This window comes from Strix uralensis, chromosome 1, assembly GCF_047716275.1.
Source record: "Strix uralensis isolate ZFMK-TIS-50842 chromosome 1, bStrUra1, whole genome shotgun sequence".
NCBI classification, from domain to species: domain Eukaryota; kingdom Metazoa; phylum Chordata; class Aves; order Strigiformes; family Strigidae; genus Strix; species Strix uralensis.
In genome coordinates this window covers 149,782,174-149,799,681 of record NC_133972.1, presented here as the reverse complement: position 1 = coordinate 149,799,681, position 17,508 = coordinate 149,782,174, and the positions used below count along the sequence as shown (strand labels likewise).

At 40.4% G+C, this 17,508-nt stretch overlaps 1 protein-coding gene across 1 annotated transcript in view; it reads right to left on the bottom strand.

Annotated features, from left to right (window-relative positions):
- Positions 1–17,508, bottom strand: part of CPQ (carboxypeptidase Q) — a 162,778-nt gene that overhangs the window by 134,039 nt on the left and 11,231 nt on the right. Inside the window, exon 2 of the mRNA XM_074885026.1 lies at positions 3,462–3,919. Within this exon, the coding sequence (XP_074741127.1) occupies positions 3,462–3,888 (427 nt within the window). The 5' untranslated portion in view covers positions 3,889–3,919. The remainder of the gene's footprint in view (positions 1–3,461; positions 3,920–17,508) is intronic.

Genomic DNA, 17,508 nt, shown 5'->3' with positions numbered 1-17,508 from the left:
GGAAAATTACAGCAAATCCAATAAACGAGTAAAGCCTTGTCCATGTCCCCTAATGTTTTCAACCCCATAGGCATGGATTAGATAGAAGACCTGCAGGAAGAGACAGTCCTTGTAACCTGGAGTCAATGCTGGCTTGGGCTCCATGGCTAAAATACTGCTACTATTTAAGGCTTCCTGTTCATGCCCCAAAGAATCATGGATTTTTTTCCATACTCACATGGTGTACGCCAAAATGGAAAGTGAGCAGCCTCAGCATGTGCTCTGGCCATTGGGTCACTCTTAGGAAACACTGGTGTGAATTTCCATGGACAGAAAGGAAAATAAACCCTGAATTTCCAACATCCAAAGCCAGGTTTCTAACCATTGTTAGGTTACTGCTGTGTTAATAAAGAGCCCTTCAGAGCACTAGCTCGGGGAGTTGAGCTCCAGGAGGAGCTCTGAGGGCACCAGGGCCGCCGAGTCTAACATGAAACATTAAGCACATCCAGAAAGAAACAACATTTTAAGTTTCTGCCAATGCTTCCTCTTTTCTTATCTCATCAGGTCTCAAGCCTGGGGACGCATAGTGGGAAGAGAGGAATACAGGAGATAACTGAGAGGATGAGAAAGGAAGAAATGGTCTCCTGTAGCTCCTGCTCGGATGGGGCAGTCACCCCCTCTTGTATTAACCCTATCCCCAGACCTTAAAAGACAAAAAGTCTAGCCAGTGCTGTCCTCTGGTTCTAAGTAGGCATCATTAGTGTCAAGAAAGAGATCTGTGGTTTGTAAACTGAGAGGTCTGAAACATATCCTTGATAGAAAAACTGATTTAAAATGCACAGTATCTGTCAAGCTAATACCAAACACCTTCAGGGATCTCCTGTACAGTTCACTTTAGAGGCAGCTCTGAAGGGTGTCTTTGCAGAATCCAGGCACCGACGACCAGCTCATGAAGCCAACATCTGAAAGCCAGTCCCCAGCCTTTAACACGTCCTTCTGGCAAAGCTCAGCACAGCAGCGGTAGATCTCCTTGGTTTGATCCCATGCAGCAACAGCAGCACAATGCCAGGAGAATCAGCATCAAGAATCTCATATTGAGTTGTATTACTTTGATTGCAGGATGACTCACACTCCCACAAGTTCTCGGCTAAAACGAGACAAATCAGAACTACTCATATTCCCTCACTGCGGGAAATCGTTCAAATATTTCTGATGTGATTTAGGGCAGCCGCCTATCCCTTTTTCCCATGAACAGGGCACAGTGACAATTGCTGGTTAGAGCAGAGAGAGCAGATCTGGGAATGAATTCTTCAGAAGTGATGAGATGGTGGTTTTAATAGTCTAACCACACATTTTTTTATTCTGTGCTTGGGATGAGCGCGAGTTTTAGGACAGGCGCTTTTCTGAGCAGCACACCTTGCAATTCTCTTGCCTGGAGAGGCTGGTGACAAGCAGCTCTCACCAGGCATTTCCGTCAGTCAGGCAGCCGGTCCAGCGATCGGAAGAACAGGAGCCAAGAGCTCACCAGGGATCAGCTACCCCACATAACCTCTTCAAGCACAAAAACCTGTCACAGCTTGCACAGAGCAAGATGAGACCAGCAGAAATCGTAACAGACACAAACAGTAGGATAGATTTTAAGTCAGAAGGTAAGTAATTTAATCAAAATTATTCCACCAAGTGTGAGAAACTGCTCACTCTTCTGTGAGAGATCTCATTGACATGCAGTCTTCTAGCACCAACACATACACCTCTTCAGAAACACAGCAGACCTCAGATGAAAGTGAAGGTGAGAAAGAATAATGTGGGTTTTTTGAACATTACTCAGTATAAACCAGCGCTGGATAATACAATCTTATCTTCCAAGACATCACCAGCCACAGGTACTAGCCCAATCATTCAGTCATCAGTATAATAAGATCTTTACAGATGAAAAAGAAGGACATGATTAGCCTCTCTGAGCATTTTTAAACATGTAAATTCAGTATGTCTCTAAACGAAAAAAGTCAAACCTAGGAGTAAGACCAAGTAAGTACAAATAACTACACAGCTTAGAAAGGGAAGCAAAACCCAGACTTCTGAGAATGTGAAGATGTTCACCAAGATTACATTGCTCTTCGCAGGTTCAGTAACACTTGCTCAACACCAAAAAAGCCATTTTAATTTTAGGTTCCTTTTTAGGAAGCTTGGAATAGGGCTGGAAAGGATACAAAATAACTTGTAGGTTTAACCCTTGCTATAAATATTCTCCTACCAAAGCACTAAGCCCTAGACGTATCATGGGATAAACAGATTTTTAGGTTTTAGTTGTTTTGCATCTTAGGCATGCAGTTACCTCAATATGACAAATACCTCAGACAAACTTTACAGTAGCAGTTTACCAAACCAAGTAAGATTTATTCCAAACATATCTTAAATTACCTAGTTTTACTTTGTTGTGTTTTGAAGGGCTATATATTTTTTCTAAACAAAACCAGCTTTTATTCATTATTTGTTTCATTTCAAACAAAAAGCTCACTATCACAAAAATTTACACAATTCATAAAAAAAATTATGAGTATCATGTTACCTTTTATTTCCTAAACTAAATTTATTTTTTCATAAAGGAATAAGAATGTTTTTGAAGCAGTCTAGAAATAAGTCTATTGTTCTTTATGAAGAAGGTTGTCACCCGGCCATTAAATAGCAATCCTGAGAAAGACCCACATCAGTATGTACAAGAAGAGAATCTTATAAATCATTCCGTTTGCAAGCAAGCTAATAATTAGGGGCTCAAAACACCTGAATTTTGCTGAGCCCAGCTAACAATGATCCTTGTTTCCAAAGTAACATATCACATACGATCCACCAAAAGGCAACACACAGTTCAGTAACAGGTAAATGCCAAAGACTTTTCTGGGTGAGCATGAGTCAGGGGGAAGGAAAGGACACACATATACCAATTGCCATACTTAGCAAGGGGCTGGCACTTTCCAAGCTCAGCATGAAATTCTCTTCCTCTTTCTGCTGTCTTGTTTTATGCCAGAGTGAAGCGCTGAGCTTGGCAGGATAGGGCATGGCAAGAAGAGCACAAATTACGTGTCAACTCAACACTCCATGGATAACTTCTCTGGTCAAAATGAAAAAGAAAGGGCTGAAAAACCCCAGATTACAAGAACAAGTTTCCCACCAATCCCAATGGAGGAGCAGAATCTTTTCAAACAAGGTTCTGCAGTGTTAAACAAAAGGGTATAGATTTAATGGAGAGTTCAGGAATCAACTCTAATTTTACAAGTCAGTTCAACCAAACTGAATTAAACCAAACAACATCATTCACAACCATGTCATACAGAAAAGTCCCAGAAAAACTGCATCTTGTGTTGCAGAACTATTATAGCAGGAAAAAAACTTCAGTTCGACCATTGAGAAAAGAAGTTGTTAGGGGTGTAATACAGTTTGGCATTAAAAAGCAAGAGATACTTAATTCCAAATTGAAGAGTTACCTTCTGGAGGAGTTGCAACACTGCTCCCAAGTCCCAAAATAGCAATGCTGTGGTTCCTTGGTTCCAGCATCATTGCAAACTCTTCTCCTCTTTCCCAGTGTGGTACCTTCACAGGCTCCAGATGCACATTTTCCAGCCCGTCTTCCTGTAGGGCTCTGAACATATACTTGATGGCTGCATCTAGATTTTTTGAACCACTGAGTCTGGGTCCTATGGTATCAGCAAAAACCGCTAATCTTTCATAGGATCGGTTCTGAGCTTTTCCATGAACAGCAAGATCAATAATTGCTTTAGCAATATCAGTATAGCCAGCTATCTCATTTTTAATGTCTTCAAATGTTTTCAGGTAACTGTCATCTCTTCTCAAAGATTTCCCAGCATACTGTGGTAATAAATTCATGAAAAATATTAAGAATATGTACTTCATTTTTTTCTCCTTTTTCTTTTCCACAGATGGTCTGTTAGAAAGACAAAAAGAATATAAAAAAAAAAATTATACAGCTATCAGCAATACTTTTTGTTATTTGGATTGGCAGACAGACCAAAATGAAGAGAAATCAGTTTATCATGAAAATGCTTTGATCAGAACTGGCAGGAAAGTAAACTCAACTTGGAGACACAATTATTGAAAGCAAATGAAAAAGATACTTAGCCCACAGGACACAATCTTTGTTGTGGCGTTCAGAAGCATCCTTGGAATGCTGCATCTCTTTAAATAATCACATCCTTCACTGAATCAAAACTCAGGGCTGTTCCCATCCAGGAAGAACTTTGCATCTCCTTCCTCTTAGGAGTAGGATTTGCCAGAAGTACCAAATCAAATATCTTCACACAAAACATCTGGACAAAAACATTTCTTAAACCATTAATGAATAAAAGTGCTTCTTAATCTCTGTCTTCATAATCAGGAAAGCACTTTCTATTGCACTAGAAAGACGTCAGAGCAATTTAGAACCAATGCCCCCAGGAAGAAAATATTAATTTCTTCATTGCATAAACCCATGACTACCAGAGAAACACAATTTCTTATTAACTGGTATATCTCCTAAGCACTGACTTCTCAGCACTGCAGAGAGGTGCACTGCCAGGGATGCTGATCCTGTGTTGAATACCAAGAGTTATCTTTCTTAACGCTTAATATTTTATCCATCTTATTGTTAAAAGTTCTCATTTTTGAGATCTTACAAATTTTCAATCCCATAAAACCGACAGTTTGTCTATACTATTAACTGAACTGCAAAAAAGCCTCTGGAATCATTTGGAGAAGTTGCAAAGCTCCTTTATAACATAGGAAGTATGACTAGCCAAACTCAAAATATAAAGGTCTTTATTGATATACACAAAAGGAAATGTAATTTTTTCATTTTCCTTTGAATATAAATCAGGCTGCAATTTGAATGATAAAAATTAGCAATAAGGAATAAGGGCTTTAAATCGGCATTATGAGACTTAAAAAAATAGTAATTAGTTACAGCCAAGTGAAGTGACAATTACTACCAGGCCAAAAAGATTTTCATTCAGCACTTTTGCCGTTTTCATGGACTTTCATGGAAATACCGATATTTTTGAAAAAGAATGTAATTTGCCTCAAAAAATAGTAAGTAACACTAAACACAAATCGTAGCCTCTACTCCACAAAGTGTTTTTCTCGGAAACAACTGTTCTACAAATAGCATAGGACTAATTAGTTGGCTAACATGGATAAAATATGGGTAAATCAGACTTGCATGGCAGAAGTATTACTAAAAGCTTTTGCTGGTAAAATTTCCACATTATCCTTCCTCCCTGTTTGTATTTATTTAGTATTTCTGAAGAGTAATATTCTTCATTATATAATCAACCTGAGGAATCATGACAATATATTTACCTTTATTTTTCATTCATAATGTTCTATACATACACAGAGCCAATACAAAGGTAGGGGAGAGGGTATGAGTGTGTGTATGTGTGTGTGTGTATGTATATACACCGGTATTTGCATACATTATATCCACATATGATAGTCACATGTAAAATATAAAAAATTCCTCCTTATTTTCACACAATTGCACACTACAGGAGCTTTAACCGAGCATTAATTCTCAGTCATTTTATGGAATAGGCAAATTTCACAATAACCAAATAACTTTGTAAATCATAATACCAGAAGAGACCACAATATCTACCTCATCTGACCACCACAGAACACTTATTGCAGGATATTCCTGAATTAACTCCCACCTCCAGAAGCCACACAACAAACCAGCAGTCAAGCTAATTCATGAGAGAATAAAGGTGAGGTTACACCAGTTCTGTGCCTCAGGGAGCACATGTCACAGTTGTATTAGAAGCTTCTGCAAGCTCCTTTCTGAATGATCTAAGCTAAGAAACCACTTATGTTTATTACAATGAACCACTAGATGAACTCATTTTCTCAAGATGTTAATTTTGGATCATTTTCCAGCATTTTCTGAAAATAAATAAAAATAAGCCTTTGACATAATGAAATTACCTTAATATACAAGGAATTCTGATGTCACATTTAATATGTAGCTTGTCCCATTTCTTCTCCTGTCCCCTCTTAGTTTCAGTGTATTTATATTTCCACCTAGAAATCTTTGTTTCAGTGTAGGTTGCAGGAACTATGCATTTGACTTCCCCTTGTTCAAGAAACATGCTGAGACAAACAAGAATAGGAAATTCAGATGTAACTTTGGTAGTTACAGTTGCCACTTTACTACAGATTTTTCTCAGATTTTTATTCACCTTATTCTTCCAAGGAAGCTTCACCTTAACAGTGGCAGAGCATGGAAAGAAGGGCTGAATTACCACCCTCAGTGAAGAGTCTAGTTGGTACTAAGAATGTGAATACTTACCCTTCCCATATGTTACCATAAGAAAGCACTTGTAACTTTAAAGTATAACTTCTGGAAGGTCAGCAAAGTGCATATCACACAATCACAGAATGGTTAAGGCTGTAAGGGACTTCTGGAGCTCATCTTGTCCAACCCCCTGGCTCAAACAGGACCATCTAGAGCAGGCTGTCCAGGACCATGTCCACATGGCTTTTGAATGTCTTCAAGGAGGGAGACTCCAAAACCTCTCCGGGCAACCTGTTCCACCTGTCACCATCACTGTAAAAAATGTTTCCTTATGTTCAGTCAGAGCCTCCTGTGTTTCAGTTTGTGCCCATTGCCTCTGGTCCTGTCACTGTGCATCACGGAAAAGAACCTAGGTCCATCCTCTCTGCACCCTCCCATCAGGTATTTATACCCACTGATGAGATCCCTGTGAGCCTTCTCTTCTCTAGGCTCAACAGTCCAAGATCGCTCAGCCACTCCTCAAATGGAAGATGCTCCACACGCTTAATCATCTCTCTCTTGTACTGGACACAATACTCCATGTGTGGGCTCACTAGAACTGAGCAGAGGGGAAGGTTCACCTACCTCAAACTGCTGGCAACATTCCTCCTAATGCAGTCTACCAGGCTGTTGGCCTTTGCCACAAAGGCACATTGCTGGCTTATTTAACTTTGTATCTACTAGGACACCCAGATCCTTTTCTGCAAAGCTGCTTTCAAGCTGGGCAGCCCCCAGCATGTCTTGGTGCATAGGGTTGCTCCTCGTCTGGTGCAGGACTTTTCATTTCCCCTTGTTGAACTGTCAGCCCATTTCTCCAGCCTGTTGAGGTCCCTGTGAATGTCAGCATAACCATCTGCTGTACCAGCCACTCCTCCTAACTTTGTATCATCTGCAAACTTGCTGAGGGTGCCCTCTGTCCAAGCATCCAAATCACTGAAGAAGACATTAGAGAGTACTGGAGCAAATACTGACTTCTGGGGGACATCTCTAGTTATTGGCCACCAACTGGACTTTGTGTCAATGATCACAACCCTCTCAGCTCAGCTGTTGAACAGGTTTTCAATCCACCTCACTGTCTGCTCATCCAGTCCATACTTCATCAGCCTCCCCAAGATCTTATGGGAGACCGTGTCAAAAGCCTTACTAATATCAAGGTAGACAATATCCATTGCTCTCGTTTACTAAGCCAGGCATTTCATCATAGAAGGTTATCAGGTTGGTCAAGCATGACCTCCCGCTTGGTAAATCCATGCTGGCTACGCCCAGTCACCTTCTTGTCCTTCATGTGCCTGGAAATTATTTCCAGGATGAGTTGTTCGTATCTTCAGGACTGAGGTGAGGCTGACCTGCCTATAGTTCCCTGGGTCCTCCTTCCTGTGCTTTTTGAAAATAGGCATGACATTTGCTCTCTTCCAGTCCTCAGGTACCTCTGTTGATTGCCATGATCTTTCAAAGATGGTCGAAAATGGCCTTGCAATGACATCAGCCAGCTCCCTCAGCACTCGTGGGTTTATTCCACCAGGGCCCATGGACCTATGGATGTCCAGTTTTCTTAAGTATTCTCTGACCTGACCCTCTTCACCAAGGGTAACACTTCCCTGTTCCAAACTTCCCCTCTGGTCTCCAGGACCTGGGATTTCTGAATGCTGGTCATACTAATAAAAACTTGAGGTGAAGAAGGTATTCAGTTCCCCAAACTTTTCCACGTCTTGTGTCATCAGGTCCCCTTCCCCATTCAGCAGCAGGCCCACCTTTTCCCTAGTCTTTCATTTGCTGTTTACATTCTTGTTAGTCTTCACATTCCTTATCAGGTTCAGCTTTAGGTGGGCTTTAGCTTTCCTAAACCCATCCCTGCATGCTCACACAGGATTTCTATATTCTTCCTAGGTCACCTGTCCCTGCTTCCATCTTCTGCATGCTTCCTTTTTATGTCTGAGTTTTGCCAGCAGCTCCTTGTTCATCCATGAAGGCCTCCTGGCATCTTTGCTTGCCCTCCTGCTTGCTGAGATGGTCTGTTCCTGAGCTTGGAGTAGGTGAGGCTTGAATATTAATAAGCTTTCTTGGGATCCTCTTCCCTCTTTCAGGGACTTATCCCACAGAACTTTTATCAAGCAGATCTCTGAAAGGGTCAAAGTCTTCTCTGCTGAAGTCCAGCACTGTGATCTTGCTTTTTGCCCTGCTCTTAGGATCCTGAACTACATTATCTCATGGTCAGGGTAGCCAAGCCTGCCTTTGACCTTCATACCACAACCAGCCCTTCCTTGTTTGTATGAGGTCCAGCAGAGCACCTCTCCCTGCTGGTTTATCTATTACCTGTGTCAGGAACCTCCTGGATTGCTTATAACCTGCTCTGCTGACCCTCCAGCAGATATTTGGACAGTTAAAGACCACAATGAGCATCAGAGCCTGTGAATGAGAAGCTACTTCTCACTGTCAGGGTCTCGTCTACTTGTTTTTCCTGATCAGGTGGCCTGTAGCAGACAGCTGCAACAGTGTCACCCATATTGGTCTGCTCTTTAATCCTTATCCATAAGCTTTCAGATGGCTCATCATCCATCCCCAGGCAGAACTCCAGGCACTCCAGCTGTCCTCTCACATAAAAGGCAACTCCACCTCTTTTTTCTTCCCAGCCTGTCCTTCCTAAAGAGCCACCCATTCCAGCATTCCAGTCATGTGAGCTATCCCTCCACATCTCCATGATACCAGCAAGATCATAGCCCTGCAGCTGCACACAGATCTCTAACTAACCCATGTTGTGTGTATTAGTGTACAGGCACTTAGAAGCATGGATTCATCAATGGAAACAGAAGAGGCAACCCACAACATTTTTGTGAGAGCTCTCTGATCAGCTCCCAAGAAGGGGGAATGACCCACCAGGCATCCATTCATAAGATGCCATCTGAAACGCCGACTGTGCAATGCAGAACTAAGACACAGAAAGAGTGAAAGGATTAAACCACATTTCTAGGATCCATAAACCACCAGAAAACAAAAACAAAAAACAGCGCACACACACAAGCTTTTTGGAGTCACCAAGCCTAGCTCAAATGATAACCAGAACGAATTGTCAGCCTTTCATAAGTCTTCATGGGTCTTTTCATAAACAGCAAGTTAAACAATAGCTTTAGCAATATAAGAACATTAAGCTATTCTCCTTAACTATTCAAATGTCCCTTAAACTTGAGATCAAGGCAGTAACAAATTCTTCACAGTGAAGTGTCATTTTCCCAAAAGAACAACAAAACTCATCTGTGATTTCATCTACGAATGATAAATCTATCACACAGATTTCCTCTCTCTCTGCAAGACAGACAGGGCAAAGGTCTTACACAACCAGGAGCAGAAGACTTGGGTTATCTCAGGACACTGACAGAGAACTCTAAAATGCCTTTTATAGTCTGAGTTACTGTTTATTTGTGGTTATACTATACAGAGGGTATTGGTGTATTTTTATTGCTATGCTCTGTACTTTCCCCATGTTCCTTCCCTTTGGACCAGTTAATTACATGCTCATAGACATCTTCTGCTAGAGACATCAGTAATTTTCTCAGGATGACCATACTCGTTCCCTGTTTTTTTGCCAAGCTCATCATCCAGAAAGAAGCAAGGAAGATAATCTGATTTCTGCCGTAAGACAAATACTTGCTGAGTGGAGTAAGACAACAACTTTGTAGTTTCAAAAACTTAAGATTTGGGGTTTTGTTTAAGGGTTTGCAAAATCTAGCAGACAAAGCTGATACATTTAGCTATTAAACAGAAAACACAGGGGGATTGTTTACTTAGCATTGGCCACCTCGAAGAGCTCCCAGCTACAAACTCCATGCATTTTTTCAATGGAGAAATTAAACCACAGTTATCACATTTCCCTTAACTAAGAAATGCTTCCTTTGCTCTTCTCAGCCTCACTCAAAACCAGCAGCATCCTCACTCCAAAGGCTTCCCCAGAGGAGCTGCATTTAAGAGCCGCACTTTGTCCAGGAATTCCCCACTGCACACTGAGAACAGACATGTTTCCACAGCTATTGTGGATTAACATACTCCTGCTACGCACAGAGTTTCACTACCTGCCACTGCATTGTAAGAGAAGCATAACTGAATTCAAACCCTGGGCAAGCACACAAGAATGGGAATGTAATTCATTGTGTTTTCCTTGAATAGTCCAGCATAATATGTGCAGAAGCTAGCAGCGTTCAGAAGTAATTCACTGCTAGGTAAAATAACTTCATACTCACTTGGACTGCAATACAGGAATCAGTCCACTGCTAATTCATGGAAGGAACAGCACATCTGTTGTCCCACTCTTTGCAACATGAAATTTACCACTCAAGAATCATCTGTGAAAAGAGACTACTGATTTTTGCACATCTGATTAGTTAAGACTCAGCAAATGAACATCACAGTGCCAGCCAAATTAAAAAAAAAATAGGACAGTCACAATTGTTTGATGCATTTAATTATTCACTGAATTTCTTCAGTAGAAGTTTAGAGCAAAATGAGATAGGAAGAAAACACACTTTCAAGAAGTACAGTCCTTTCTCCCAGCCCTGTTAATGCACCTCATTCCATGGTTCTTTAGTATAAAATAACCATTTTCTAAACTAGGGGTAAGAATCTGGGATTTGCCTTGCCCTTCCAAGAAGTAAGGATGCTCATTAAGAGTGTTACAGTCCCTCTACTTTCTTTCTTTGACCCTGTAAATCACACATTCATGGAAATGACACAGAATGGTCCCATTCCAGCCTTGCCTTCAGCCTCATGTTTAGGGTATTCTCCTAAAAAGTGAAGCTCTCAAGATCATATAAAACCTACAACTCCCACCTTTCGCGACTTCAGAGGGACTTCTGATCACTGACATACAAGCAAAAAGTGGGAGCCACCATTGCTCCTCTCCCCATTTTGAGCAGAACTGAAAGCCATTAACATATTAGACACTGCATACTTATGTCAGATGAATCTGATCTCTTCAGAAACTTCAGCAGGGCTCAGGGCTTAATCTTCTCCAGCCTAAAGGGTTACATAGGCTCTCAGCTTTCCAGGAAGAAAGATTACACTTAGGAAACATGGAAACTCTGTGGTCCAAAATGAGGACAAAGCTAAGAGGCAGTAATGTAAAACAGTTCCAGTTCTTTTAGCTTCAGGTGAAGTGGATAGGGGGCATCCAGCCACGGCAGTACCTGGATCCATATACAAAAGGAAGAATGTGGACTGAATATAGTCCACAGTAGTGAGAGACTTCTTCCTGCAAAATCCTAGCAGAACATTTCAAATGGAAAGTCTGGAGCAAAGAAGACATACCCTTGCTGGAGGAAGACCAGGTTAGGGAGTACTTAAACAAACTGGACATATGTAAATCCACGAGGCCTGATGGGTTGCACCCACAAATGCTGAGAGAGATGGCTAATCTCATTGTGAGACCACTCTCAATTATATTTGAAAGGTCATGTCACTCCTATCTTCAAGCAAGTAAGATGTAGGGAACTACAGGCCAGCCAGCCTCACCTTGATCTCTGGCAATGTGACAGGAGAAAATCCTCCTGAAAATTATTTCCAAACATATGAAGGACAAGAAGGAGACTCAAAATAGTTAGCATGGATTTACCAAGAGGAAATCATGCTTAATTGACCTGATAGCCTTCCAGGACAAAATTGGTAGATGAGGGGAGAGCAGTGGACGCTGTTTGCCTTGACATTAGTAAGGCTTCTGACAGTCTCTCATAATGTCTTAGGGAAGCTGATGAAGTATGGGCTGGATGAGCAGTCAGATGAATTGAAAACAGGCTGGACAGCCAAGCTCAGGAGGGTTTTGATTATTCATATGAGATCCAGTCGGCAGCCAGTAACTAGTGGTGTCCCCTAGAAGTCAATACTTGGTCTAGTACTCTTTAACATATCCATTGATGATCTGGATGCTTGGACAGAGCGCAGCCAGAGGAGTGGCCGTATACATGATGGCTGTGCTGCTACTCAGAGTGAATGGAAAAATAGGCAGGCAGGAACATTATGAAGTTTGACAAGAAGAAATGAAACGTCCTGCATCTGGGGCGGACTAACCCCCATTCCACCCAGCTGGAAAGCAGCTTGGCAAAGACCGTGGAGTCCTGGTGGGCAAGCGAGCATGAGTGAGCAATGCAATCTCATGGCAAAGGCCAACAGCCTGGTGGACTGCACATTAGGAGGAACGTTGCCAGCAGGTGGAGGGAGGTGATCATTCCCCTCTACTCAGCACGGGTGAGGCTACACCTGAAATATTTGTCCATTTCTGGGTTCCCCAGTACAAGAGGGACATGGACATATACTTGAGAGAGTTCAACAAAGGGCCATGAAGACGATTAAAGGACAGGAGTATCTATCCTGTGAGGAGAGGCTGAGAGAGCTGGGACTGTTCAGCATGCAGAAGAAAAGACTCAGGAGGGGTTTCATCAATGGGTATAAATACCTGATGTGAAGGAATGAAGAAGACAGAGACAAGTTCTTTTCAGTGTGCCCACCAACAACAGAACAAGAGGCAATGAGCCTAAATTGAAACATATGAAATTCCATCTAAACACAAGAATGCACTTTTTTACTGTGAGGGTGGTCAAACACTGGAACAGGTTGCCCAGAAAGGCTGTGAAGTGTCCATATGGAGAGATATTCCAAAGCTGATCAGGCATGGGCCTGGGCAACGTGCTGCAGCTGATCCTGCTTAAACAAGGGCTTTGGACTCGATGAGCTCAAAAGGTATCTTTCAACCTAAAGATTCAGAATATGAAAGGAAGCCATAAACATGAGCTGAAAGGATTTAAAAAATCAAGGGAGAAAGGTTCTAGGTATGCAGAAGAAAGAGAAACTAAAGGCAGGAAACAGATCTTTTCCAGCTCCAAAAGTATGAAGAAGAATGAAATGTACAGCACAATGCTATCTTGGTAGTACAGAGGTGTCACAGAGTATGTTTAATAGTAGCTAAGCAGCTACTTTAAGGATGCTTCTGCCAATTGTCTGATCCATTTGTCTGTCTTTGATGCTAAAGGGCAAGATCAATTGGGACCTTCATCTTTCATGGTGCCCTTATATAAAAGAGCTTTAGCACACCCAATCTGTAACCAGGCTAACTGGTGTTACCACCATTAAAATCATTACAACACAAATTACTGAAATGTAACAGATGGAAAAGAATGAGAAAAAGAGGATAAAAAAAACTCTCCGATGAGAATACTGTCTACAGCAATCAGATAACTGAAAGAGGAGCAGAGGGAACAGAAAAAGGATAAACAAAGCTAGAGCAATGCTGCTTCTCCAGTGTGGCAAAGTTTTCCCAAAATCCCAGTTGAAAATACAGACAAAAGGATACAGAGAGTTCACAAGAGTCACGGTTATGGGAAATGAGAAAAGAAAACAATAAATTGAGGATATTAACCACTTAATTGCTCAAGATCTGCTAAATCTGCAGAGTATCTATCAGTTTCCTAACCATGTACCATTTGATTTTCCTCCAAGGAATGTAGGAAACCTTGAAATCACACAGTGGTTTTGATAACATGAGAAAAGACTGAAGAGCCCCAGGGTAACAAACTCGCATGCTGCAGAGTGATGTCTGATACATTTAATAGCATCTGAAAGAAACTTTGTTGTGACAGCTGTGGAGTAGGATGGCTGGAAGGCTAGGTGGACTTGCAAAACGAGGAGGAGATTTCTGCCTAAAAATAAAGTCACAGAGTTCTTCCATCACTAAGAAAGATAACGGGGGCATGGGGGAAAGCTTTATGATCTTGAAGAGTGAAGCAGAAAAGCAGACATTCCTCAGACTGCTTTTCCAGAATTGTCAAGATTCCTCATCTGGGAGAATGTTTAATCAGTTGGAAAATCTTGGCTTTGGGAACACTCACAGTCAAAGTTATCATTTATATTACAAAGTCCTTAAAATGAGCCTTTTTACATCTAAAACTAAGGAAAGGAAGAGTACAGCACAATATGGATACGAAACTTTGAATACAATACAAAGTACTACTTGGACCAAAAAGTCTAAAACTCCAAAGGAAACACACGAGCTGTTTTACCTTTACCAACTTCATAAGAACTAACTTGATTTGCTACAACTGAAGATATGTCCTGAAATCCTTGAAAAGGTAAGTGTGACCTAGTAGTGTATGACCATACATGCCCAGGTAGTGATATTGACTTACATGGACAGAATAGGAAGTGAAACGTTTAAAGAAAGCTAAGGATTAAAATAGAGAAAGTCCAAATGTGCCCAGACACACTGCAGCCATAGCTCCCCCTTTGGCAAAAGAAAAAGTTCATACCCTATTTATACTCTGTATGGTGGAAGTAGTATAGCTTAACATAGTAAGGAAGCAGTAAAGGGAACCATGCTTAACTCTTTCTTCACCTGCAAGCCTCAGAACAGTAACAGGCTACCTTGATAAAATTTTATTCAGTAGCTGCTGCTAAAATGGATGGCAGTAATCTAGAAAAATCACATTGCAATCCATTTGCAGAGTACTGTATCAGCTACAGAAACAATCAGTCTTCTACTTCCCTAAGAAGCAGTGACAGCCAAGACAAAAATTAAGTTTAAAAAAAAAAAAAAATACTTTACCACCAAACAATGCCTAGGCCATGTATCAACTGATATTACTCTTAATGAGCATTCAAAATACAAACAGTTCTCAAAAGGGAGGACATTATCTTTTCAGAGGCAAAAGACAGGAATTCAGTGGGATTTTTAGATGACAACAACTGAATAGAACAGAAATATTTAATGAAAGGAAAGCAGTTAGGAAACAATGACACTGAAATACACAATGATGTTCCTATCACAAAGAATGCCAAAGTACATTGCTAATGCCAGCTGATGGAGTTGAGAGACAGCTGGGGGGAGGGTGGGAAAGATTATTTTGGACAACTAAATCAAAACATAACAGAATAGGGATGCAATTGTATTATCTGGTATTTTGATGCTCAACTTCGGTGACCCTTCAAGTCCGCAACTATTGCTCTAGTGTAAAAAACAAGACAGGTTGCCTTCAGGTATAGAAAGACTGACTTATGAAAAAAAGAATGTATTCACACACACCCACTCTGAGACAAAACATTACTGGCCTCTTACTAATTTAAGGAACCTTTCTTGATTATAAAGGTCCTTGGGATAGACACATATCTTGTATCTTTTTATGAAATTCATATATAATTGAGTCACAAACTCTTCAGAAACACATATTTCTCTTTCAGCCTTTCCTACAGGAGACAAGCACTACCTTTTTATTGAGGCAGTATAACCACAGAAATTTCTTACAACCTCTTCTGTATTTTCTTATCAGAGGAGCTGAATTAGGCTACTGAAAAGAATGAAGTACCCAAGACACAAAAACTAGAGGAGACCACAAATTAAGGGGCACCAAAGAAAAGAATTGCCAGCAAGGCCCCATATTTAAACATCTATCACCCAAAATTCTAAACTAAGTTTCTTTTTGGAAACATGTTCAACTGTATTTAGTTAAATTATTCCCGCAATTCTGATGCTAAATACTCTCATTCTGCGTTATTATTGAAAGACTAGCAGACTGCATCCGACCAAAGGACAAAACATATCTTCATATCAGGAAAAGCCTAAAACAGAAGGTATGAGCTATCAGCAGATGATCAATCCGTATCTCTGGATAGCAAAAGCTGCTAAAGTTGATGGATGGACATTGTAACAGGAGCAAACCAAGTTTCATTAACAACAGTTAGTGCAAGGCTGGTCTGTCACCCCTATGAAAGCCGAAAGGGATCAAATTGTTTCTGGCACTCACAGGCACTTCTTGGTGCTCCTCCAAGCAGTGTTCCAGCAGAAGGCTGTTCAGTCTTACAGAACACATGTATGCTTTATGTTGCCCCAGATTTTGGCCAGAAAATACAAATACTTTGAGTGTCTCCTTCCAACAATTAAATCTCAGCTTTAAAGGTGACTATACACTACTAAGGGTTTCAATATTCACCAAAATGAACCATCAAAATAAGTAACCTTAGTTACTAATTATGTAATGGAGTGCAACAAGCCAAGTTTTCTGATGGAGTGACCTGTCTGGCCTTAACAAAAATTACACCAGATGATAAGCTCACCTACATATATTATATACCACTCTAGAATTATAAACTCTTAAATTAAATTCTTAGCATTGCCATACGAGACAAGGATAATACTCCTCTATGACCACACACATTCAAAGCATTTTTTGCTTTGTATACAGAACATAATTTTTCATTTTAAGAAGTTCAGAAAAGTTATGCACATTATTAAAAACTTCAAAAAAGACCAAAAAAGACCAACATTTTCAAAAGTATCCAACCATTTTAACTATTTTACTCCATATACCTACAACCTCATTTTACAGACTATAGGTAGCACCAAAATTCCAAATTAGTAATTATTCAGCATTGCTAAATATGATGAGATATTTGAGAATATTACTAAATAAAATTTCCAGATTAAAATAACCATAACTTTTCTAAACATCTTTTTTATTTGTTAGCTTTTTTCATGCAGTCTTTCTCTACAGTCACAAGAAAAGGTATGTTCTTCACACTGCTATAGTAACAACATTCAGCTGGTTTTGTGAAGCTGAGAACTCTGGTGAACATATTGCTAGACTTGTTAAGAAAACTGATATTCTAGTCTTTTGTCTCCTTACTGTAAGATATGCCCACTGAGCCTTCCCTTTCCAGAGCAACAACGGATGAATTTGTAAATACAACTATATGAAAAAGGCACAGCATCAAGAATTTCTCATTACAATTGACAGAAGAACAATATTTATGATGCACACATTTCTTTACTTATATTAAGGGTGGGAAAGGATATTAATTTCAATGAGATATGTTATGAAGTATGTCATTTATGATTGCATCATGTTCACTAGGGCATAATACTGGTACTCAAATATCATACTGTATTCCAACATATCAACATCAGAAACAAATTGCTACAGTGCAGTGGCAATGTACAATTGGGGCCACCACCCCATCGCAGACTGCACTGCATCATACAAACAAAAGCAAACTGAAAAAGTTTAAATGTAAAGAACCAAGGTAAAGACCAGACTGTAAACAAGATAAATACACTTTACTTAAAGAGCCTGATAGAAAACTGGTTTTCAGCCAATTTTGAGAAATTAATTAGCATAACCAGACCTCTTTCTGATGTTGAGGAAAGCTTCAACACCATTTCTTCATCAAAGCCACTCCCC